The sequence below is a fragment of the Pristiophorus japonicus genome, chromosome 20 (genome assembly GCF_044704955.1).
Source record: "Pristiophorus japonicus isolate sPriJap1 chromosome 20, sPriJap1.hap1, whole genome shotgun sequence".
NCBI classification, from domain to species: Eukaryota; Metazoa; Chordata; class Chondrichthyes; family Pristiophoridae; genus Pristiophorus; species Pristiophorus japonicus.
In genome coordinates this window covers 93392537-93415420 of record NC_091996.1, presented here as the reverse complement: position 1 = coordinate 93415420, position 22884 = coordinate 93392537, and the positions used below count along the sequence as shown (strand labels likewise).

Below are 22884 nucleotides of genomic sequence, written 5' to 3'. Positions count from 1 at the left end.
CCCCTCCAGCCCCTACAACCCTCCCTATCTCTAACCTCCTCCAGCCCTACATCCCTCCCTATCTCTGTAATCCTCTACACCCCTCCCTATCTCTGTAACCTCCTCCAGCCCTACATCCCTCCCTATCTCTGTAATCCCCTACACCCCTCCCTATCTCTGTAACCTCCTCCAGCCCTGCACCCCTCCTTTTCTCTGTAACCTCCTCCAGCCCCTACACACTCTCCCTGTCCCTGTAACCTCCTCCAGCCCTGCACCCCTCCCTATCTCTGACCTCCTCCAGTACTACACCCCTCCCTATCTCTGTAACCCCCTCGAGCCCCTACACCCCTCTCTATCTCTAAAACCTCCTCCAGCCCGACACCCCTCCCTATCTCTGTAACCTGCTCCAGCCCCTACACGCCTCCTTATCTCTGTAACCTCCTCCAGCCACTACAACTCTCCCTATCTCTGTAACCTCCTCCAGCCCTACATCCCTCCCTATCTCTGTAACCGCCTCCAGCCCCTACAACCCTCCCTATCTCTGTAACCTCCTCCAGCCCGACACCCCTCCCTATCTCTGTAACCTGCTCCAGCCCCTACACGCCTCCCTATCTCTGTAACCTCCTCCAGCCACTACAACCCTCCCTATCTCTGTAACCTCCTCCAGCCCTACATCCCTCCCTATCTCTGTAACCCCCTCCAGCCCCTACAACCCTCCCTATCTCTTTAACCTCCTCCAGCCCTACATCCCTCCCTATCTCTGTAATCCCCTACACCCCTCCCTATCTCTATATCCCCCTCCAGCCCCGACACCCCTCCCTATCACTGTAACCCCCTCCAGCCCCTACACCCCTCCCTATCCCTGTAACCCCCTCCAGCCCCTACACCCCTCCCTATCTCTGTCACCTCCTCTAGCCCTGCACCCCTCCCCCAGCCCTGCATCCCTCCCCATCTCTGTAACCTCCTCCAGCCCTGCTCCCCTCCTTTTCTCTGTAACCTCCTCCAGCCCCTACACACTCTCCCTGTCCCTGTAACCTCCTCCAGCCCTGCACCCCTCCCTATCTCTGACCTCCTCCAGTACTACACCCCTCCCTATCTCTGTAACCTCCTCCACCCCTACACCCCTCTCTATCTCTAAAACCTCCTCCAGCCCGACACCCCTCCCTATCCCTGTAACCTGCTCCAGCCCCTACACGCCTCCCTATCTCTGTAACCTCCTCCAGCCACTACAACCCTCCCTATCTCTGTAACCTCCTCCAGCCCTACATCCCTCCCTATCTCTGTAACCCCCTCCAGCCCCTACAACCCTCCCTATCTCTTTAACCTCCTCCAGCCCTACATCCCTCCCTATCTCTGTAATCCCCTACACCCCTCCCTATCTCTATATCCCCCTCCAGCCCCGACACCCCTCCCTATCACTGTAACCCCCTCCAGCCCCTACACCCCTCCCTATCCCTGTAAACCCCTCCAGCCCCTACACCCCTCCCTATCTCTGTCACCTCCTCTAGCCCTGCACCCCTCCCCCAGCCCTGCATCCCTCCCCATCTCTGTAACCTCCTCCAGCCCTGCACCCCTCCTTTTCTCTGTAACCTCCTCCAGCCCCTACACACTCTCCCTGTCCCTGTAACCTCCTCCAGCCCTGCACCCCTCCCTATCTCTGACCTCCTCCAGTACTACACCCCTCCCTATCTCTGTAACCCCCTCGAGCCCCTACACCCCTCTCTATCTCTAAAACCTCCTCCAGCCCGACACCCCTCCCTATCTCTGTAACCTGCTCCAGCCCCTACACGCCTCCCTATCTCTGTAACCTCCTCCAGCCACTACAACCCTCCCTATCTCTGTAACCTCCTCCAGCCCTACATCCCTCCCTATCTCTATAACCCCCTCGAGCCCCTACACCCCTCTCTATCTCTAAAACCTCCTCCAGCCCGACACCCCTCCCTATCTCTGTAACCTGCTCCAGCCCCTACACGCCTCCCTATCTCTGTAACCTCCTCCAGCCACTACAACCCTCCCTATCTCTGTAACCTCCTCCAGCCCTACATCCCTCCCTATCTCTGTAACCCCCTCCAGCCCCTACAACCCTCCCTATCTCTGTAACCTCCTCCAGCCCTACATCCCTCCCTAACTCTGTAATCCCCTACACCTCTCCCTATCTCTATATCCCCCTCCAGCCCCGACACCCCTCCCTATCACTGTAACCCCCTCCAGCCCCTACACCCCTCCCTATCCCTGTAACCCCCTCCAGCCCCTACACCCCTCCCTATCTCTGTCACCTCCTCTAGCCCTGCACCCCTCCCCCAGCCCTGCATCCCTCCCCATCTCTGTAACCTCCTCCAGCCCTGCACCCCTCCTTTTCTCTGTAACCTCCTCCAGCCCCTACACACTCTCCCTGTCCCTGTAACCTCCTCCAGCCCTGCACCCCTCCCTATCTCTGACCTCCTCCAGTACTACACCCCTCCCTATCTCTGTAACCTCCTCCAGCCCCTATACCCCTCCCTATCTCTGTAACCTCCTCCAGCCCCTGCAGCCTCCCTATCTCTGTAACCTCCTCCAGCCCTACGCCCCTCTCTATCTCTGTAACCCCCTCCAGCCCCTCCCCATCACTGTAACCCCCTCCAGCCCCTACACCCCTCCCTATCCCTGTAACCCCCTCCAGCCCCTCCCTATCTCTGTAACCTCCTCCAGCCCCTGCACCCTCCCTATCTCTGTAACCTCCTCCAGCCCTACGCCCCTCTCTATCTCTGTAACCCCCTCCAGCCCCTACAACCCTCCCTATCTCTGTAACCCCCTCCAGCTCCTGCAACCCTCCCTATCTCTGTAACCTCCTCTAGCCCTACACCCCTCCCTATCTCTGTAACCTCCTCCAGCCCTACACCCCTCCCTATCTCTGTAACCCCCTCCAGCCCGACGGTGCGGCAGTCCCTCAGTACTGCCCCTCCGACAGTGCGGCACTCCCCCAGTACAGCCCCTCCAACAGTGCGGCGCTCCCCCAGTACAGCCCCTCCGACAGTGCGGCGCTCCCCCAGTACAGCCCCTCCGACAGTGTGGCACTCGCTCAGTACAGCCTCTCCGACAGTGTGGCACTCCCTCAGTACAGCCCCTCCGACAGTGTGGCACTCCCTCAGTACAGCCCCTCCGACAGTGTGGCACTCCCTCAGTACAGCACTGGGAGTGTCGGCCTAGATTAGGTGCTCAAGTCTCCGGAGTAGGACTGGAACCCACGAACATGAGACCCTGAAGCGATTGTTGTTGCGCACTGAGCCTGGGCTGACGCTGAATTGTAACGATGTCCTATTTTAAGACTGTTTGCTGGGCCCCGAATGCAGCAGTTACCTCCCTTAAGATCGGGAGAACAGCAAGATTGAAATGGGTAAGGGAGATGAGGTAATCTAGCACTGGCTGGGCAGCACCAAAGTCAGATTTTAAACAGCCTGCTTATTGTAAGAGGTGGGATCCAAATCAAACTCTGATACAAAGTTCCCCGAAGAGTTGGGGCCAAGTGTGGATTGTACCTTTGCTAAGTGCCACTTGCTACTGGCAGGTCTCCAGGAGTGCCAAGCTGTTGAGTCCCTGGTGTCTGGTCGCTGCAGGCCTTGCTCGGCAAGGCGACAGATGCCAGTGTTCTCGCTCTTCCTCCCAGTGTTTTTGGCCATCGATCCTCTCCCTGCTTCGGATGTCACATCACGTGCCGATGTTGTGGAGAGTGAGTGGGCAGGCAGACCGCAAATGCTGGCCCTCGAGAACCCGCCCAGAAAATGGCCGTCATCGTGGGCTCCTTTCTGACGAATTCATCGCAACACATTGCTATTCACAACTAGTTGGTTTATTAACAAAGGTTTATCAATCACACAACACATTACCAGTTCATCCACCAGGCTCTCAACCACCTGCCCCATCGTGGATCCCCCAAACCCAACTGGCCGGGGTTTTATTGAGTCTTGTGAACATCACGTGACTGGCTAAGCCACTCCCAGCTCAACAAATCTGTGAGCATACTCACAGGGGCATATATTACACTGGCCGTCTCGTTCCTCTCAGTCTCTGATCTCTCTCTGTGTCCCTGACTGAGAGTGGAAAGCATCCTGCCTGACACTGCCGTGTGTTTGTTCCGGATGAGCAGAAATTTTCTCCAATTGAATATCGGGAAGACCGAAGCCATTATTCTCGGTCCCCGCCACAAACTCTGTTCCCCAGCCACCGACTCCATCCCTCTCCCCAACTCCTGTCCGAGGCTGAACCAGATTGTTCGCAATCTTGGTGTCATATTTGACCTTGAAATGAGCTTCCGGCCACATATTCGCAGCGGGACCAAAACCGCCTATTTCCACCTCTGTAACATCACCCGTCTCCGCCCCAGCCTCAGCTCATCCGCTGCTGAAGCCCTCATCTGTGCCTTTATTACCTCCAGACTTGACTATTCCAACGCACTCCTGGCTGGCCTCCCACATTCTACCCGACGTAAATTAGAGGTGATCCAAAACTCGGCTGCCCCATGTACTAACTTGCACCGAGTCCCGCTCACCCATCATCCCCTGTGCTCGCTGCCCGATGTCCTAACTCGGACCGAGTCCCACTCACCCATCACCCCCTGTGCTCGCTGCCCCGTGTCCTAACTCACACCCAGTCCCGTTCACTCATCACCCCCCTGTGCTCGCTGCCCCGTGTCCTAACTCGCACCGAGTCCCGCTCACCCATCACCCCCTGTGCTCGCTGACTCATGTCCTAACTCGCACCGAATCCCACTCACCCATCACCCCCTGTGCTCGGTGCCCCATGTCCTAACTCGCACCGAGTCCCGCTCACCCATCACCCCCTGTGCTCGCTGCCCCATGTCCTAACTCGCACCGAGTCCCGCTCACCCATCACCCCCTGTGCTCGCTGCCCCATGTCCTAACTCGCATCGAGTCCCGCTCACCCATCACCCCCTGTGCTCGCTGCCCCGTGTCCTAACTCGCACCGAGTCCCGCTCACCCATCACCCTCTGTGCTCGCTGCCCCCGTGTCCTAACTCGCACCAAGTCCGCTCACTCATCACCCCCTGTGCTCACTGCCCCCGTGTCCTAACTCGCACCAAGTCCGCTCACCCATCACCCTCTGTGCTCGCTGCCCCCGTGTCCTAACTCGCACCGAGTCCCGCTCACCCATCACCCTCTGTGCTCGCTGCCCCCGTGTCCTAACTCGCACCAAGTCCGCTCACTCATCACCCTCTGTGCTCGCTGACCTACATCGACACCCGGTCCAGCAATGCAAGACTGAATTTTGCAAACGCGGGGTTACGGGGTCGTTGCACACTCGGTGATGTCACCCAGTGGTTGGGGCTAGCGAGAGCAGCGCAAACTGTCAGCACCGCCGCTAAACCTTCACTGACGCTCGCGGCAGGCGCAGAAAGTGTGGCGATCGGGCTCGAGGGACTTAGCCCCCCATTAATGCCCCTCTGGCCAACCGAATTTGTCACCCTTAATCTGTGCAATAACGGCCGTTTCTCTTTGCTCCTTTGTGTTTTCCAGGCTAATTCGCCTCCCGTGATCGTGAACACAGACAGTCTGGATGCTCCGCCTTACGTGAGTTGCTTTTGTTCCACCAACGTGTCCATGTTTCTGCTGGGTTTGCTGGGTGTTTGCATGTTCTGCTACATACGTCTTGGATCATTAATCATGGCCCGGCTCTCAGGAACACAGCAGCTGCACCCGTGTGTGGCCTTTGCGTTCCTGACGGGCGTGTTACGGGTAGTGTGTGCAAAGCTGGATTGAGACTCAGTGGATGCATACAGACAGGCAGCACTGACAGGCCCCACAGCACTGGACTGGGTTGGGCTTTGTTGAGCTGGGTTTGGTTGGGTTGAGCTGGGTTTGGTTGGGTTGAGCTGGGTTTGCTTGGGTTGAGCTGGGTTTGGTTGGGCTGGGTTGGGTTGGGTTGAGCTGGGTTGGGTTGGGTTGAGCTGGGTTGGGTTGGGTTGAGCTGGGTTGGGTTGGGTTGAGCTGGGTTTGGTTGGGTTGAGCTGGGTTTGGTTGGGTTGAGCTGGGTTTGGTTGGGTTGAGCTGGGTTTGGTTGGGTTGAGCTGGGTTTGGTTGGGCTGGGCTGGGTTGGGTTGGGTTGAGCTGGGTTTGGTTGGGTTGAGCTGGGTTGGGTTGGGTTGAGCTGGGTTGGGTTGGGTTGAGCTGGGTTTGCTTGGGTTGAGCTGGGTTTGGTTGGGTTGAGCTGGGTTTGGTTGGGTTGAGCTGGGTTTGGTTGGGTTGAGCTGGGTTGGGTTGAGCTGGGTTTGGTTGGGTTGAGCTGGGTTGGGTTGGGTTGAGCTGGGTTGGGTTGGGTTGAGCTGGGTTGGGTTGAGCTGGGTTTGCTTGGGTTGAGCTGGGTTTGCTTGGGTTGAGCTGGGTTGGGTTGGGTTGAGCTGGGTTGGGTTGGGTTGAGCTGAGTTTGGTTGGGTTGAGCTGGGTTTGGTTGGGTTGAGCTGGGTTTGGTTGGGTTGAGCTGGGTTGGGTTGGGCTGGGCTGGGTTGGGTTGGGTTGAGCTGGGTTGGGTTGGGTTGAGCTGGGTTTGGTTGGGCTGGGCTGGGTTTGGTTGGGTTGAGCTGGGTTTGGTTGGGCTGGGCTGGGTTGGGTTGGGTTGAGCTGGGTTGGGTTGGGTTGAGCTGGGTTTGGTTGGGTTGAGCTGGGTTTGGTTGGGTTGAGCTGGGTTTGGTTGGGCTGGGCTGGGTTGGGTTGGGTTGAGCTGGGTTTGGTTGGGTTGAGCTGGGTTTGGTTGGGTTGAGCTGGGTTTGGTTGGGCTGGGCTGGGTTGAGCTGGGTTGGGTTGGGTTGAGCTGGGTTTGGTTGGGCTGGGCTGGGTTGGGTTGAGCTGGGTTGGGTTGGGTTGAGCTGGGTTGGGTTGGGCTGGGCTGGGTTGGGTTGGGTTGAGCTGGGTTGGGTTGGGTTGAGCTGGGTTTGGTTGGGTTGAGCTGGGTTTGGTTGGGTTGAGCTGGGTTGGGTTGGGTTGAGCTGGGTTTGGTTGGGTTGAGCTGGGTTTGGTTGGGTTGAGCTGGGTTTGGTTGGGCTGGGTTGGGTTGGGTTGAGCTGGGTTGGGTTGGGTTGAGCTGGGTTGGGTTGGGTTGAGCTGGGTTTGGTTGGGTTGAGCTGGGTTGGGTTGGGTTGAGCTGGGTTTGGTTGGGTTGAGCTGGGTTTGGTTGGGTTGAGCTGGGTTTGGTTGGGTTGAGCTGGGTTTGGTTGGGCTGGGCTGGGCTGGGTTGGGTTGAGCTGGGTTTGGTTGGGTTGAGCTGGGTTTGGTTGGGTTGAGCTGGGTTTGGTTGGGTTGAGCTGGGTTTGGTTGGGTTGAGCTGGGTTTGGTTGGGTTGCGCTGGGTTTGGTTGGGCTGGGCTGGGCTGGGCTGGGTTGAGCTGGGTTTGGTTGGGCTGGGCTGGGTTGGGTTGGGTTGGGCTGGGTTTGGTTGGGTTGAGCTGGGTTTGGTTGGGTTGAGCTGGGTTTGGTTGGGTTGAGCTGGGTTTGGTTGGGTTGAGCTGGGTTTGGTTGGGTTGAGCTGGGTTTGGTTGGGTTGAGCTGGGTTTGGTTGGGTTGGGCTGGGCTGGGTTGAGCTGGGCTGGGTGGGACTGGGCTGGATGAGTGGGGAGAGCAGATCTGTAAAGGAAATGACAAAGAAAGATGTGCTTGCTACCCCGTGTCCTAACTCGCACCGAGTCCCGCTCACCCATCACCCCCTGTGCTCGTTACCCTGTGTCCTAACTCGCACTGAGTCCCGCTCACCCATCACCCCCTGTGCTCTCTGATCTACATTGACCCCTGGTTCGGCAATGCCTCAATTTTAAAATTCTCATCTCCTTTTCAAATCCCTCCATGGTCCTCACCCCTCCCTATCTCTATAATCTCCTCCAGCCCCACAACCCCTGAGATCTCTGCGCTCCTCTAATTCTGCCCTCTTGAGCATCCCTGATTATTATCGCTCAACCATCGGTGGCCGTGCATCAGCTGCCTGGGTCCCAAGCTCTGGAACTCACTCCCTAAACGTCTCTGCCTCTCTCTCTCCTCCTTTAAGATACTTCTCAAAACCGACCTCTTTGACCAAGCTTTTGGTCGCCTGTCCCTAATATCGCCTTATGTGGCTCGGTGTCAAAATTTGTTTGATAATCGCTCTTGTGAAGTGACTTGGGATGTTTTAGACTCTGTATAAATGCAAGTTGTTGTTGAGGGAAAATATTTGGTAAAAGTGTAATGGGCGTCAGGCTGGGCTCAATGTGAAAATAAATTGCCAGCAACTCTTTCCTCAATGTGTGACATAGTCTTTGTTCGACAGATCAATGGTACCGATGGAGAGATTGAATACGAAGAAATCACACTGGAGAGAGTAAGTGATGGGACAATTAGTCAACCTCTTGTCAACATTTTATTTCCCAACCTGGCTGCCCTTATCACTTGACCATTCAATATGAGCGAAATATGATCGATCTCACTGCAGACCGTATGATCATGTCCCTTCCCAATATGCACACATTCTTTGCAGAGCTGAGTACACATTGAGCCTGAAATTCCCATGTCCCGGGTCCGTATGGCGTTTCCACGGACCCGGGAAGGCATCGGAAAAGCCGGTTCTCTAGCGCGCAAGGCACATGCGCTGAAAACCGACTTTTCCGATCTGTCAAGTTTCTGGCTTGACAGGTCTCGCGCATATCGGGAGCGAGGACACTTGTACGTGCAAATTTGCGATATTTACGCGTACAAATGTCCTCAAAAATCTTGCGCCTAAAAATGCAGGCGCATAGCCTACTTTTACAGGCACAAGTTTTTTAAAACATATAAAAATAAAGTTATGAAAACACATTTTATTGCTAAAAACCCTCCCCACAATGGTAAGTTTATTTTAAGGCATAATTAAAAAAAACATTTTTTAATCGGGAAAATATTTTTTTTATAAGACATTAATAGCTTTAATTTAAATGAATCTTAAATATGTAGTGTATATTTTCCATTTTTTATTAGTGTTTTGGGTGCTTGGGAGGGTTCTCATTCATAGTAATAGGAGTTTAGGACCTTACGGAACTCCTATTACGATGAATGAGAATATACTATACCTGATTGGCTGCCCAGAGCCATGTGACTCCAGCGCCAGGCCTGCACATGTCCCGACGTGCACGCACTGCGATGCGCAGCAAGAGGAGGCCTGTGCATCGGAAAGTCGAGCGGGCGCAGCACCTTCAGGGAGGTGCGTACTTTTTTCTCTAAAGTCTAGTCGAACGCCCGCGGGAAGGAGAAAACGGAATTTCTGGGCCATTATGGCCCATTGTTCCAGAATTAATTCTGATCCTATTTCAATCAGTCTACAGCCCGTCCTTCTCTCAGGCACCAGCTCCTCCATCACCCACACACACATCATCGTAGGCGGTCCCTCAAAATTGCTTCCACTCTAACAGTGAGTTCTCAGGTGGCTGTACAGTCCAATGCAGGGATTACAGTCTCTGTCACAAGTGGGGCAGACTGTGGTTCAAGCTGATATCTCTTCTCTTCTTACGCAGTCCCTCGTATCGAGAATGACTTTCTTCCACACTAAAAAGGGATGGACTCACAGGTGTTTCAATGAAGGACCTGACATTCCAGATCCCGAACTACAAGGTGCCTGTGCGTAGATTTTCCTGTGTGGCGGCTGGTGTGCAACGGCCACCACACGTTAAACAAAATCCATGCACAAGCTGATATACAGCAGACGTCCCACGCACACAGCCTGTCCCACTCTCAGATACCAGCTCCTCCATCACCCACACACACGCAGCCTCTCCCTCCCGTTCACCAATGCCGCGTGTTCTGAGGAATTCCCGCTCCAGGACTGGGACACGACCCCTCGGGTTCCGGATATGAGGCCACCATGCTACCACTGAGCCGAACCCTTGCCTCGATGCCTGCGTGACTCTCCGGTTACCGTATTCTGCCTTTTCCCAGGGGAACTCTGGACTGGGATTCAGCATCGCTGGCGGGACAGATAACCCGCACATTGGAGATGACCCCAGCATCTTTATCACCAAAATAATCCCTGGAGGGGCCGCAGCCCAGGACGGCAGGCTCAGGTACGTAGGTATAGGGGGGGCGGATCGGGGCTGTGGGGGGTTCCAGTGGGCCAGAAATTCACCGCCCTGGGAGTGTTTGATGGGACAGTGTAGAGGGAGCTTTACTCTGTATCTAACCCCGTGCTGTACCTGCCCTGGGAGTGTTTGATGGGACAGTGTAGAGGGAGCTTTACTCTGTATCTAACCCCCTGTACCTGCCCTGGGTGTGTTTGATGGGACAGTGTAGAGGGAGCTTTACCCTGTAACTGCTCTGGGAGTGTTTGATGGGACAGTGTAGAGGGAGCTTTACTCTGTATCTAACCCTGTGCTGTACCTGCCCTGGGTGTGTTTGATGGGACAGTGTAGAGGGAGCTTTACTCTGTATCTAACCCCGTGCTGTACCTGCCCTGGGAGTGTTTGATGGGACAGTGTAGAAGGAGCTTTACTCTGTATCTAACCCTGTGCTGTACCTGCCCTGGGTGTGTTTGATGGGACAGTGTAGAGGGAGCTTTACTCTGTATCTAACCCCGTGCTGTACCTGCCCTGGGAGTGTTTGATGGGACAGTGTAGAGGGAGCTTTACTCTGTATCTAACCCCCTGTACCTGCCCTGGGTGTGTTTGATGGGACAGTGTAGAAGGAGCTTTACCCTGTACGTGCCCTGGGAGTGTTTGATGGGACAGTGTAGAGGGAGCTTTACTCTGTATCTAACCCCGTGCTGTACCTGCCCTGGGAGTGTTTGATGGGACAGTGTAGAGGGAGCTTTATTCTGTATCTAACCCCGTGCTGTACCTGCCCTGGGAGTGTTTGATGGGACAGTGTAGAGGGAGCTTTACTCTGTATCTAACCCCGTGCTGTACCTGCCCTGGGAGTGTTTGATGGGACAGTGTAGAGGGAGCTTTATTCTGTATCTAACCCCGTGCTGTACCTGCCCTGGGAGTGGTTGATGGGACAGTGTCGAGGGAGCTTTACTCTGTATCTAACCCGTGCTGTACCTGCCCTGGGAGTGTTTGATGGGACAGTGTAGAGGAAGCTTTACTCTGTATCTAACCTGTGCTTTTAAAAAAAATTCATATAGGGGGCAATTTAAATTCAGTTAATTAAATAAATCTGGAATTAAAAAAAAAACTAGTATTAGTAACGGTGAGCATGAAACTGCCGGATTGTCGTAAAAACCCATCTGGTTCACTGATGTCCTTTAGGGAAGGAAATCTGCCGCCCTTACCCGGTCTGGCCTATATGTGACTCCAGACCCACAGCAATGTGGTTGACTCTTAACCTCTCTCTGAAATGGCCCAGCGAGACACTCGGTTGTACACAACCACAACGACAAAGTCAGCACTGTGTGGGAGCATCTTCACCACACGGACTGCAGCGGTTCAAGAAGGCGGCTCACCACCACCTTCTCAAGGGGCAATTAGGGATGGGCAATAAATGCCGGCCTTGCCAGCGACACCCACATCCCGTGAGTGAATAAATTAATAACAAAAACCTTACTATCCTTAGCCCAACAAAAATCTGTCATTCTCTGCCGGAGTTTAGAAGAATGAGCGGTGATCTTATTGAAACATATAAGATTCTGAGGGGGCTGGACAGGGTAAATGCCTCGTGGGGGAATCTAGAACTAGGGGGCATGGTTTCAGAATAAGGGGTCGCCCATTTAAAACTGAGATGAGGTGGATCTTTGGAATTCTCTGCCCCAGAAAGCTGTGGAGGCTGGCTCATTGAAGGTGGAGCTAGACAGATTTTTGAACGATAAGGGAGTCAAGGGGCGGGCGGGGAAGTGGTCCTGAGTCCATGATAGGTCGGCCACGATCTTACTGAATGGTGGAGCAGGCTCGAGGTGCTGAATGGCCGACCCCTGCTCCTGTTTCTGATGTAGGAGTGTCTGACCTGATTTGCCGCCCACACATACTTGAATGGGGCTTGGCGGCCAGGGGCTGTTTGGTGAGGGTTTGCGGAATTCTGCGGTGGGGCTGAACTAACGGAGCTTGCTTTGATTGTGCGTGGCAGGGTGAACGACAGCATTCTGTTTGTCAATGATGTGGATGTGCGGGAGGTCACGCACAGCACAGCCGTGGAGGCTCTCAAGGAAGCCGGTTCCATTGTCCGCCTGTACGTGATGAGGAGGAAACCCATTGCCGAGAAGATCATGGAGATTAAACTGGTCAAAGGCCCGAAAGGTAACGGCCGCTCGGCAATTCGACCCCCTGCAAACCCCAGAGCCAAGGTTTCCCCGTGTACGAGGTTGAGCCTGTCCCTCGCCTCCCATCCCCCCATCCCTCCCTCACATCACGCCTCCTGTTTAGCAGTCCGCACCATGGCCTCCCCACTCTCTCGGCCCCCGAGCCATGAGGACGTGGTATTCGAGTCCCGCTCCAGGGAGTTGAGCCCCATAATCCAAGCCGACACTCCCAGTGCAGTACTGAGGGAGCGCCACACGGTCGGAGGGGCAGTACTGAGGGAACAGCGCACTGTCGGAGGGGCAGTACTGAGGGAGCGCCGCACTGTCGGAGGGGCAGTACTGAGGGAGTGCTGCACTGTCGGAGGGGCAGTACTGAGGGAGCGCCGCACTGTCGGAGGGGCAGTACTGAGGGAGCGCCGCGCTGTCGGAGGGGTAGTACTGAGGGAGCGCCGCGCTGTCGGAGGGGCAGTACTGAGGGAGCGCCGCGCTGTCGGAGGGGCAGTACTGAGGGAACATTGCACTGCCGCTGTTTTTGCCCCACTCGAGCCTCCTCCCGTCTTTCCTCATCTAAATCTATCAGCATAACCCTCTATTCCCTTCTCCCTCATGTGTTTATCCAGCTTCCCCCTAAATGCATCGATAATATTCACCTCAACCCCTCCCTGTGGCAGCGAGTTCCACATTCTCACCATTCTCTGGGTAAAGAAGTTGCTCCTGAATTCCCCAATGCATTTCATGATGGCCCCTAGTTATGCTCTTCCCCACAAGTGGAAACGTTCTGGGGCCAAAATTGCCCCCCTTCTTTAAGGTCCATTACCGCCTCGAAGATGCAGTAGCGGGGCGGTAAGGCCTTTCCGACCGGGGGCAGGCGGATGGGCTGGCCCACCGAAACCATCCCCGGGATGGGGGCACCGGAAACTGGTTTCTGTCCCGCCCCGTTGGGTACGCGACGGCCCCTTAGACACACGCGAGAGCGGAGCAGCCGCCTGTCGGTTCCCCAGATTGTCGAACAACTCTGATGTCGGCCAGACACTGGCAGCCGCGGGTTCGCCCGGGCCACCAACAGGCAGCCCGACACCTCCTCTGGGGTACCGGACTGCTGGGCCGGCCAAAACCCTGGTGGCTCAGTGAGTGCCACTAAAGTGGCCGCAGAGCTCACAGCGGCCCTGCCCTTTAACCGAGGGGGAGGGACCTTGCTATACGTCTGCGCCACACTGATTAACACTGCTTACCCTCCACCACGCTCCCTCCGCCCTCCGCCCCGCTCCCTCCGCCCTCCGCCACCCGTCACGCTCCCTCCGCCCTCCGCCCCGCTCCCTCCGCCCTCCGCCCCGCTCTCTCCGCCCTCCGCCCCGCTCCCTTCGCCCTCCGCCCCGCTCTCTCCGCCCTCCGCCCCGCTCTCTCCGCCCTCCGCCCCGCTCTCTCCGCCCTCCGCCCCGCTCCCTTCGCCCTCCGCCCCGCTCTCTCCGCCCTCCGCCCCGCTCTCTCCGCCCTCCGCCCCGCTCCCTCCGCCCTCCGCCCCGCTCTCTCCGCCCTCCGCCCCGCTCTCTCCGCCCTCCGCCCCGCTCCCTTCGCCCTCCGCCCCGCTCCCTCCGCCCTCCGCCACGCTCCCTCCGCCCCGCTCCCTCCGCCCTCCGCCACGCTCCCTCCGCCACGCTCCCTCCGCCCTCCGCCCCGCTCCCTCCGCCCTCCGCCACGCTCCCTCCGCCACGCTCCCTCCGCCACGCTCCCTCCGCCCTCCGCCACGCTCCCTCCGCCACGCTCCCTCCGCCCTCCGCCACGCTCCCTCCGCCACGCTCCCTCCGCCCCGCTCGCCCCGCTCCCTCCGCCCTCCGCCACGCTCCCTCCGCCACGCTCCCTCCGCCCTCTGCCCCGCTCCCTCCGCCCTCCGCCCCGCTCCCTCCGCCACGCTCCCTCCGCCCCGCTCCCTCCGCCCCGCTCCCTCCGCCCTCCGCCACGCTCCCTCCGCCCCGCTCCCTCCGCCCTCTGCCCCGCTCCCTCCGCCCTCCGCCACGCTCCCTCCGCCCTCTGCCCCGCTCCCTCCGCCCTCCGCCCTCCGCCACGCTCCCTCCGCCCTCCGCCCTCCGCCCTCCGCCACGCTCCCTCCGCCCTCCGCCCCGCTCCCTCCGCCCTCTGCCCCGCTCCCTCCGCCCTCCGCCACGCTCCCTCCGCCCCGCTCCCTCCGCCACGCTCCCTCCGCCCTCCGCCACGCTCCCTCCGCCCCGCTCCCTCTGCCCTCCGCCCCGCTCCTGCTCCCGCCCTCTGCCCCACTCCCGACGCACTTCCGCCCCTCAGCTGTCCAAACGGCGCCGCAACGAATTAAAACACAAAAATAAATCCATTTCCCTCTATTCACGGCCCCATGGATTTGGGCAGAGAATATTCATTTAATTTGAATTATCCGCCCCATTTGGGGCGGAGGGCAATTTCGGCGCCTCTCTGTATCCACTCCTTTCATAATTTTAAAGACCTCTGTTTAGTCACCCCTCGGCCTCCTTTTTTAAGCGAAAAGAGACCCAGCCTGTTCATCCTTTCCTGATATGTATACCCTCGCATTTCTGGTATCGTCTCTGCACCCTCTCCAGTGCCTCTATATTCTTTTTATAATATGGTGACCAGAACTGTACGCGGTGCTCCAAGTGCGGCCTAACGAAGGTTCACTACAGGTTTAGCATAACTTCCCTACTTTTCAATTCTATACCTCTAGGAATAAACCCTAGTTCTTAGTTTGCTTTTTATGGCCTTGCTAACCTAGTGTCACTACTTTTAGTGATTTATGTATTTGTATCCGAGATCCCTTTGTTCCTCTACCCCACCCAGACTCACACCCTTCCAGTAATAAGTGACCTCCCTATTCTTCCGACCAAAATGTTGAACTTCATTTGTCAATTATATGCCCATTCTGCAAGTTTTATTAATGTCCTCCTGAAATTTGTCGCAGTCCTCCTCAGTATTGACTATCCCCAATTTGGTGTCATAAGCACAAAAAATCCAGGCTGACACTCCAGTGCAGTGTTGAGGGAGCTGCACTGTCGGAGGTGCCTTCTTTCGGATGAGACATTAAACCGGGGCCCCGTCTGCTCTCAATTGGATGTAAAAGATCCCATGGCCCTATTTCAAAGAAGAGCAGGGGAGTTCTCCCCAGTGTCATGAGGCCAATATTTATCCCTCAACCAACATCACTAAAAAAACAGATTATCTGGGTCATTAGCACATTGCTGTTTGTGGGAGCTTGCTGTGCGCAAATTGGCTGCCGCGTTTCCCACGTTGCAACAGTGCCTACACTCCAAAAGTACTTCATTGGCTGTAAAGCGCTTTGTGACATCCGCTGGTCATGAAAAGGCGCTATATAAATCCAAGTCTTTCTTCCGCAATTTTAGAGGGTTTTTTTTGATTCTAAAGTCTAAATTGTTAATTTAAATTGTGAACAGCAGTGGTCCCAGCACTGCTCCTTGTGGAACACCACTGCCCGCCTTCTGCCACTGTGAATAGCTACCCTTTGTGAGTGGCTTAGCCCGTCACGTGATGTTCACAAGACGCAATAAAACCCCGGCCAGTTGAGTCGAGGTCATCCACGATGAGGCAGGTGGGTGTGAGCCTGGTGGATGAACCGGTAATGTGTCGTGTGATTGTTAAACTTTTGTTAATAAATCAACTAGTTCTTAATAGAAATGTGTTTCTATGAATTCTGTGCTTTCTGCCTTGGAGCCAGCTAGCTATTCGTTCTGCTAGTTGTCCCCGGCTCCTTCACACCATGGAACAGTTATAGCATCCCAAATATAGAGCTGCTGAAATTGTGCGATAATTAGTTGTATTTTTCCGCTTTTGTGTTGGGCTTGTGTTTCCAATTGAATAATTCTGGAATCCCCAACCAGCAATTAAAGCGTCCACACCTTCAGCAATTCTGAGCTCTCTCCCCTCGCTGTGTGATTCTGTCAACACACCGAGGGTTGTCGAGGAGCCAGTGACGAGTCCATTAATAACCAGAAGCTCCAGGAGCTGGAGGTTTTGCCGACTGGGTGTTGGGTGCAGAGTGAAACCTGCCCCCGAATTCTGATCTCGGTAACAGTGCCGGCTAAACACGGTTCCATTCCCCACACTCCCTCCGTCGGGGCCTGTCTGAGTGAGGCGGCCAAGGTGCGGCAGGGTCTCGGTGCTTATCGGTCCTCACTACGCGGTTGGATAAGGGGGGGGGAATCCATGGGGCCCACTCAACAGCTTAGAGAGAGGGAACTGTGTCGCCCTCATCGCCCAGGCCCTGGCTGTGGAAGGAATATGATCCAAGTCGCCCAGGCCCCAGGCCCCAGACCCCAAAACCCAGACTCTAGGCCCAAGCTCCAGGTCACAGGCCCCAGGCTTTGAAACCTAGTCCCCAGGCCTCAAAACCCAGGCCCCGAAACCCAGGCCTCAAAGTCCAGGCCTCAAAACCCAGGCCCTGAAACCCAGGCCTCAAAACCCGGGCCCCAGGCCTCAAAGTCCAGGCCTCGAAACCCAGGCCTCAAAACCCAGGCCCTAGGCCACAAAGTCCAGGCCTCAAAACCCAGGCCCCAGGCCTCAAAACCCTGGCCCCAGTTCACAGGCCCACAGGCAAGGTATGTTGCACCAGAACATACCTTGCTGAAATGAATTTCCATGCTTCGTGATGGCCAACTAGTCGGTACCCACTCTCCCAGCTCATTAATGCTACTTCCTGGCGGGTCTTGGCCACTTTGCCCCTTGTTTTATTTTGGTAAGGTGGCCAAAAGCGTCTGTTTGACCGGGCGGGGCATTTAGAGACGGGAGGTCATGTGACGAAACCTCCAGAAATACGTCTGCCAGAGTTGGCGACCCCTGTCTGTGCTGAGGTGGGGGGGGGGGGATTAATACCGTGTCCCGGGGGAGCCTGGTGACATTGATGAACAATTCTATCACAGTCTTCATTTTGTGAGAGGGGCTGGTTTTAAAACAAAAATCACAAATGGCCCTTCAAATAAAGGCCGGCCCTCAGTCATTGGTCAGTTGCTATGGCCATCCGACAGTCCCTGTCCTGCCTCTGCTTTAATCCCCAGGTCCGTCACAGGCTCTGCAAACCTCACCCAATCCAGCTGAGCGAGCACGCTGCTGATACCTATAATTAAAAATAATGACGGCTGGATAATGACTATCCTGGAACAGGATTTATGCAATTGCCTCATATCTTATACTTAGCGATGACAGGGGAAGCAGTTTCCAAGGATAATGTAATGAGTTTTGACGAGGAACTGCGAGCTTGGCAGCGACAGTGTCTGCGCCGAACACACAAAGCAGAGGGCTTTACATTTCTACAGTGCCTCTCACCAACCCTGAACGTCACAATACGCTCCATAGGCGATGAAGTACGTTTGACGCGCAGTAATGTAGGAAACGTGGTGGCCAATTTGCACACAGCAAGCTCCCGTGATAATGACCAGCTAATCTGTTTTAGTGATGTTGATTGAGGGATAAGTATTGGCCCTAGGACGCCAGGGAGAACTCTCCTGCTCTTCTTCGAAATAGCACCGTGGGATCTTTTACGCCCACCCGAGAGAGCAGACGGGGCCCGGGTTTAACGCCTCGTCCGAAAGACAGCCCCTCCGACAGTACGGCGCTCCCTCAGTACTGCCCCTCCGACAGTGCGGCGCTCCCTCAGTACTGCCCGTCCGACAGTGTGGCGCTCTCTCAGTACTGCCCCTCCGACAGTGTGGCGCTCTCTCAGTACTGCCCCTCCGACAGTGCGGTGCACCCTCAGTGCTGCCCCTCCGACAGTGTGGCGCTCCCTCAGTGCTGCCCCTCCGACAGTGTGGCGCTCCCTCAGTACTGCTCCTCCGACAGTGCGGCGCTCCCTCAGTACTGCCCCTCCGACAGTGCGGCGCTCCCTCAGTACTGCCCCTCCGACAGTGCTGCGCTCCGACAGTGCTGCGCTCCCTCAGTACCGCCCCTCCGACAGTGCTGCGCTCCCTCAGTACCGCCCCTCCGACAGTGCGGCGCTCCCTCAGTACTGCCCCTCCGACAGTGTGGCGCTCTCTCAGTACTGCCCCTCCGACAGTGTGGCGCTCTCTCAGTACTGCCCCTCTGACAGTGCGGCGCTCCCTTAGTACTGCCCCTCCGACAGTGCTGCGCTCCCTCAGTACCGCCCCTCCGACAGTGCTGCGCTCCCTCAGTACCGCCCCTCCGACAGTGTGGGGCTCCCTCAGTACTGCCCCTCCGACAGTGCGGCGCTCCCTCAGTACTGCCCCTCCGACAGTGCGGGGCTTCCTCAGTACCGCCCCTCCGACATTGATTGACCCCAGTTCTGGTCTCCCCCACAATTGGAACCATCTTGTCTATGTTTACTCTACCGAACCCCTTCATAATGTTAAAGACCTCTATCAGGGGAACAGTAGCACAGTGGTTAAGTTACTGAACCAGTAATCCAGAGTCCTGGACTAACGATCCGGAGACGTGTGTTCAAATCCCACCACGGCAGCTGGGGAATTTAAATTCAGTTCGTTAACTAAATCTGGGACAAAAAGCCAGCGCCAGTAACAGTGAGCATGAAACTACCGGATTGTCGTAAAAACCCATCTGGTTCAGTAATCTCCTTCAGGGAAGGAAATCTGCCGCCCTTACCTGGTCTGGCCTATATGTGACTCCAGTCCCACAGCAATGTGGTTGACTCTTAACTGCTCTCTGAAACAGCCCAGCGAGACACTCAGATGCATTCAAGAAGGCGGCTCACCACCACCGTCTCAAGGGGCAATTAGGGACGGGCAATAAATGTCGGCCTTGCCAGCGACATCCCGAGTATGAATTTTTAAAAGTTACTTCTCAAGGTCTTCGATTTTCTAACCTATTTGGTCTTTCCTGATGGTTATAGCCTCTCAGTTCTGGCACCGTTGCCTTTCTGTAATTCTGCAACTCTGTCTTTCCTCTTTTGGAAAAGGAAAGAAAAATAAATTAGGAATAAGTCTCGTCTCCTGAGAGTCACGTCAGGCAAGCCGGTCCAGTTTTGTCCGTGGGGTGGTCGGGGGAAGGGGGAAATGGCGCGTTGTGTGATGTCTCTCCCCCACCTCCGCCCTCCGTCCGTTAATTTGAACCAAGCTCCAGGGATTCAGTTGCCTAACTGTAGTAGAGCTCCCACTGGTGGACAACCGATCTACTGCAACTACTGATGTAAGTACAACAAAAGGGTCATGTGTGGGGGTCACAAAATGGTCTGACGAAGGTCATCGACCTGAAACATTGGCCCAGAAATCCCAGTTTTTTCTCCCCGCGGGCGTTCGACTAAAAATAAGAGAAACGATGCGCACTTACCTTTCGATCGAACGCCCGCCAGAGATCCCGTTCCCGAGGCCTCCCCTTCTTGCACAATGAAGCGCCTTCACGTTGGGACGTCCGCAGAAGTCACGTGGGGCCTGGACACCCAATCACGGTAAAGTATTTTCTCATTCATAATAATAGGAGTTTCGTAAATCCGAAACCCTTATTACTATGAATGAGAAGCATCATCATCATAGGCAGTCCCTCGGAGTCGAGGAAGACTTGCTTCCGCTCTTAGCATGAGTTCTTAGGTGGCTGAACAGCCCAATACGAGAGCCACAGTCCCTGTCACAGGTGGGACAGACAGTAGTTGGAGAAAAGGGTGGGTGGGACTGGTTTGCCGCACGCTCCTTCCGCTGCCTGTGCTTGGTTTCTGCACGCTCTCGGCGATGAGACTCGAGGTGCTCAGCACCCTCCCGGATGCACTTCCTCCACTTAGGGCGGACTGGTCTTTGGCCCAGGGACTCCCAGGTGTCGGTGGGGATGTTGCACTTTTATCAGGGAGGCTTTGAGGGTGTCCCTTGTAACGTTTCCTCTGCCCACCTTTGGCTCGCTTGCCGTGAAGGAGTTCCGAGTAGAGCGCTTGCTTTGGGGAGTCTCGTGTCTGTGTGGCCCTGCCCAGCGGAGCTGGTCGAGTGTGGTCAGTGCTTCAATGCTGGGGATGTTGGCCTGGTCGAGGACGCTGACGTTGGTGAAACACCCCCAAACACTACATAAAACATTAAAAAAAACACCTCACGTAAATACACTATCGAAATTAAGGTTGAAAGAAATGTCTTTCAAAGAAAAAATATTTGCCGATTCTTTAAAAAAGTTTTAATTATGATTAAAAATAAATGTAACGTGGTGGGCAGGGTTTTTAAAAATACGTGTTTTTTTCATTTAATTATATTTTTGTATGTTTTTGCTTTTTGTAAAGAGGTCACGTGGCCAGGTCACATGCTGAGCGTTTCTGTATGGGAGCCACCTTTCAGGGTGTGTGTTTGTTGGTGCCGTGGTGACGGTATAACCACACCGATTCACACTGTACATCTTCGCTCCTCTCTTGCCGCAAACAGGCCTTGGATTCAGCATTGCGGGCGGAATCGGAAACCAGCACATCCCCGGAGACAACAGCATCTACGTCACCAAGATCATCGAAGGGGGGGCGGCGCACAAAGATGGCCGGCTACAGATCGGAGACAAGATTCTGGCCGTGAGTCTCTCGCCGTGTACCCTGCGGCTCCCTGCTCCCCCGAATTCCCACCGCGACGGCAGTGGAAACATAGAAACATAGGAGCAGTATTAGGCCATTCGGCCCTTCAAGTCTGCACCACCATTCAATATGATCATGGCTGATCCTCTATCTCAACACTATAGTCCTGATTTTCCCCCATACCCCTTGATGCCTTTTGTGTCTAGAAATCTATCTATCTCCCTCTTAAATATATTCAGTGACTTGGCCTCCACAGCCTTCTGTGGTAGAGAATTCCACAGGTTCACCTCCCTCTGAGTGAAAACATTTCTCCTCATCTCGCTCCTAAATTTCCTACCCTGTATCCTGAGACTGTGACCCCTTCTTCTAGACTTCCCAGCCCCGGGGAAACATCCTCCCCACATCCAGTCTGTCCAACCCAGCCAGAATTTTATACCTTTCAATGAGATCCCCTCTCATTCTTCTAAACTCTAGTGAATACAGGCCTAGTCGACCCAATCTCTCCTCATACGACAGTCCTGCCATCCCAGGAATCAGTCTGGTGAACCTTCGCTGCACTCCCTCTATGGCAAGTCACTGTCCGACATCCAGCCCTGGATGAGCGGAAATCTCCGCCACAAACCTCCGTTCACCCGCCACCGAATCCACCCCTCCCCCCGCCACTGTCTGAGGCTGAACTACACTGGTCATAACCTCAGCGTCCGATTTGACCCCGAGCTGACCTTCCGACCACATCTCCCCTCCCATCACGAAACCCGCCTACTCCCACCTCCGTAACATCGCCCGTCTCTGCCCCTGCCTCAGCTCATTCGTTGCTGAAGCCCTCATCCGTGCCTTTGTTACATTCCAATGCTTTCTTGGCCGACCTCCCATCGGCCACTCTCCATAAATTAACCTCATCCAAAACTCGGCTGCCCCGTGTCTTAACTCGCACCGAGTCCCGCTCACCCATCACCCACTGTACTCGCTGACCCCGTGTCCTAACTCGCACCGAGCCCCGCTCACCTATCACCCCCTGTGCTCGCTGACCCGTGTCCTAACTCGCACCGAGTCCCGCTCACCTATCACCCCTGTGCTCGCTGTCCCATGTCCTAACTCTCACCGAGTCCCGCTCACCCATCACCCCCTGTGCTCGCTGCCCCGTGTCCTAACTCGCACCGAGTCCCGCTCACCCATCACCCCCTGTGCTCACTGACCCCGTGTCCTAACTCGCACTGAGTCCCGCTCACCCATCACCCCCTGTGCTCGCTGACCTGTGTCCGAACTCGCACCGAGTCCCGCTCACCCATCACCCCCTGTGCTCGCTGACCCCGTGTCCTAACTCGCACCGAGTCCCGCTCACCCATCACCCCCTGTGCTCGCTGACCCATGTCCTAACTCGCACCGAGTCCCGCTCACCCATCACCCACTGTGCTCGCTGCCCCGTGTCCTAACTTGCACTGAGTCCTGCTCACCCATCACCCCCTGTGCTCGCTGACCCCGTGTCCTAACTCGCACCGAGTCCCGCTCACCCATCACCCACTGTGCTCGCTGACCCATGTCCTAACTCGCACCGAGTCCCGCTCACCCATCACCCACTGTGCTCGCTGCCCCGTGTCCTAACTTGCACTGAGTCCTGCTCACCCATCACCCCCTGTGCTCGCTGACGTGTCCTAACTCGCACTGAGTCCCGCTCACCCATCACCCCCTGTGCTCGCTGACCTACATTGGCTCCCGGTTAAGCAGCGCCTCGATTTCAAAATTCTCATCCTTGTTTACAAATCTCTCCATGACCCTCCCCACTCGCCCGCCCCCCCCCTCCCCATCTCTGTAACTTTCCCCAGCCCCTCCGAGATCTCTGCACAACCCCACTTCTAGTCTCTTGCCCATCCCCCGATTTCCATCGCTCCACCATTGGCGGCCGTGCTTTCAGCTGCTTGGGCCCCAAGCTCTGGAACCCCATCCCTAAACCTCTCCACCTCTCTCTCTTTTAACGATGTCCTTTTAAAAACTTATCTGTGACCAAGCTTTTGGTCACCTGTCCTAATATCTCCTTATGCGGCTCGGTGTCAAATCTTGTTTGATAATGCTCCTGTGAAGCGCCCTGGGACGTCATACTACGTTAAAAGGCGCTGTATAAATGCAAGTTGTTGTTGTACAGTGCCACCTGCTGGCCTGAGCCGGGAATTGCAGCATTATAAGGAGATGTTTACATACAAAATTTGCATTG

The 22884-nt window shown here is 55.7% G+C and overlaps 1 protein-coding gene across 3 annotated transcripts in view; it reads left to right on the top strand.

Moving 5' to 3' along the window:
* The window catches only part of LOC139232692 (disks large homolog 4), a 438206-nt gene that overhangs the window by 380138 nt on the left and 35184 nt on the right, over positions 1-22884 (top strand). For all 3 annotated transcript variants that reach the window (XM_070863168.1, XM_070863167.1, XM_070863169.1), the window contains 5 exons: positions 5489-5542; positions 8261-8311; positions 9898-10022; positions 12013-12182; positions 20539-20675. In XM_070863168.1, coding sequence (XP_070719269.1) covers positions 5489-5542; positions 8261-8311; positions 9898-10022; positions 12013-12182; positions 20539-20675 — 537 coding nt within the window. The remainder of the gene's footprint in view (positions 1-5488; positions 5543-8260; positions 8312-9897; positions 10023-12012; positions 12183-20538; positions 20676-22884) is intronic.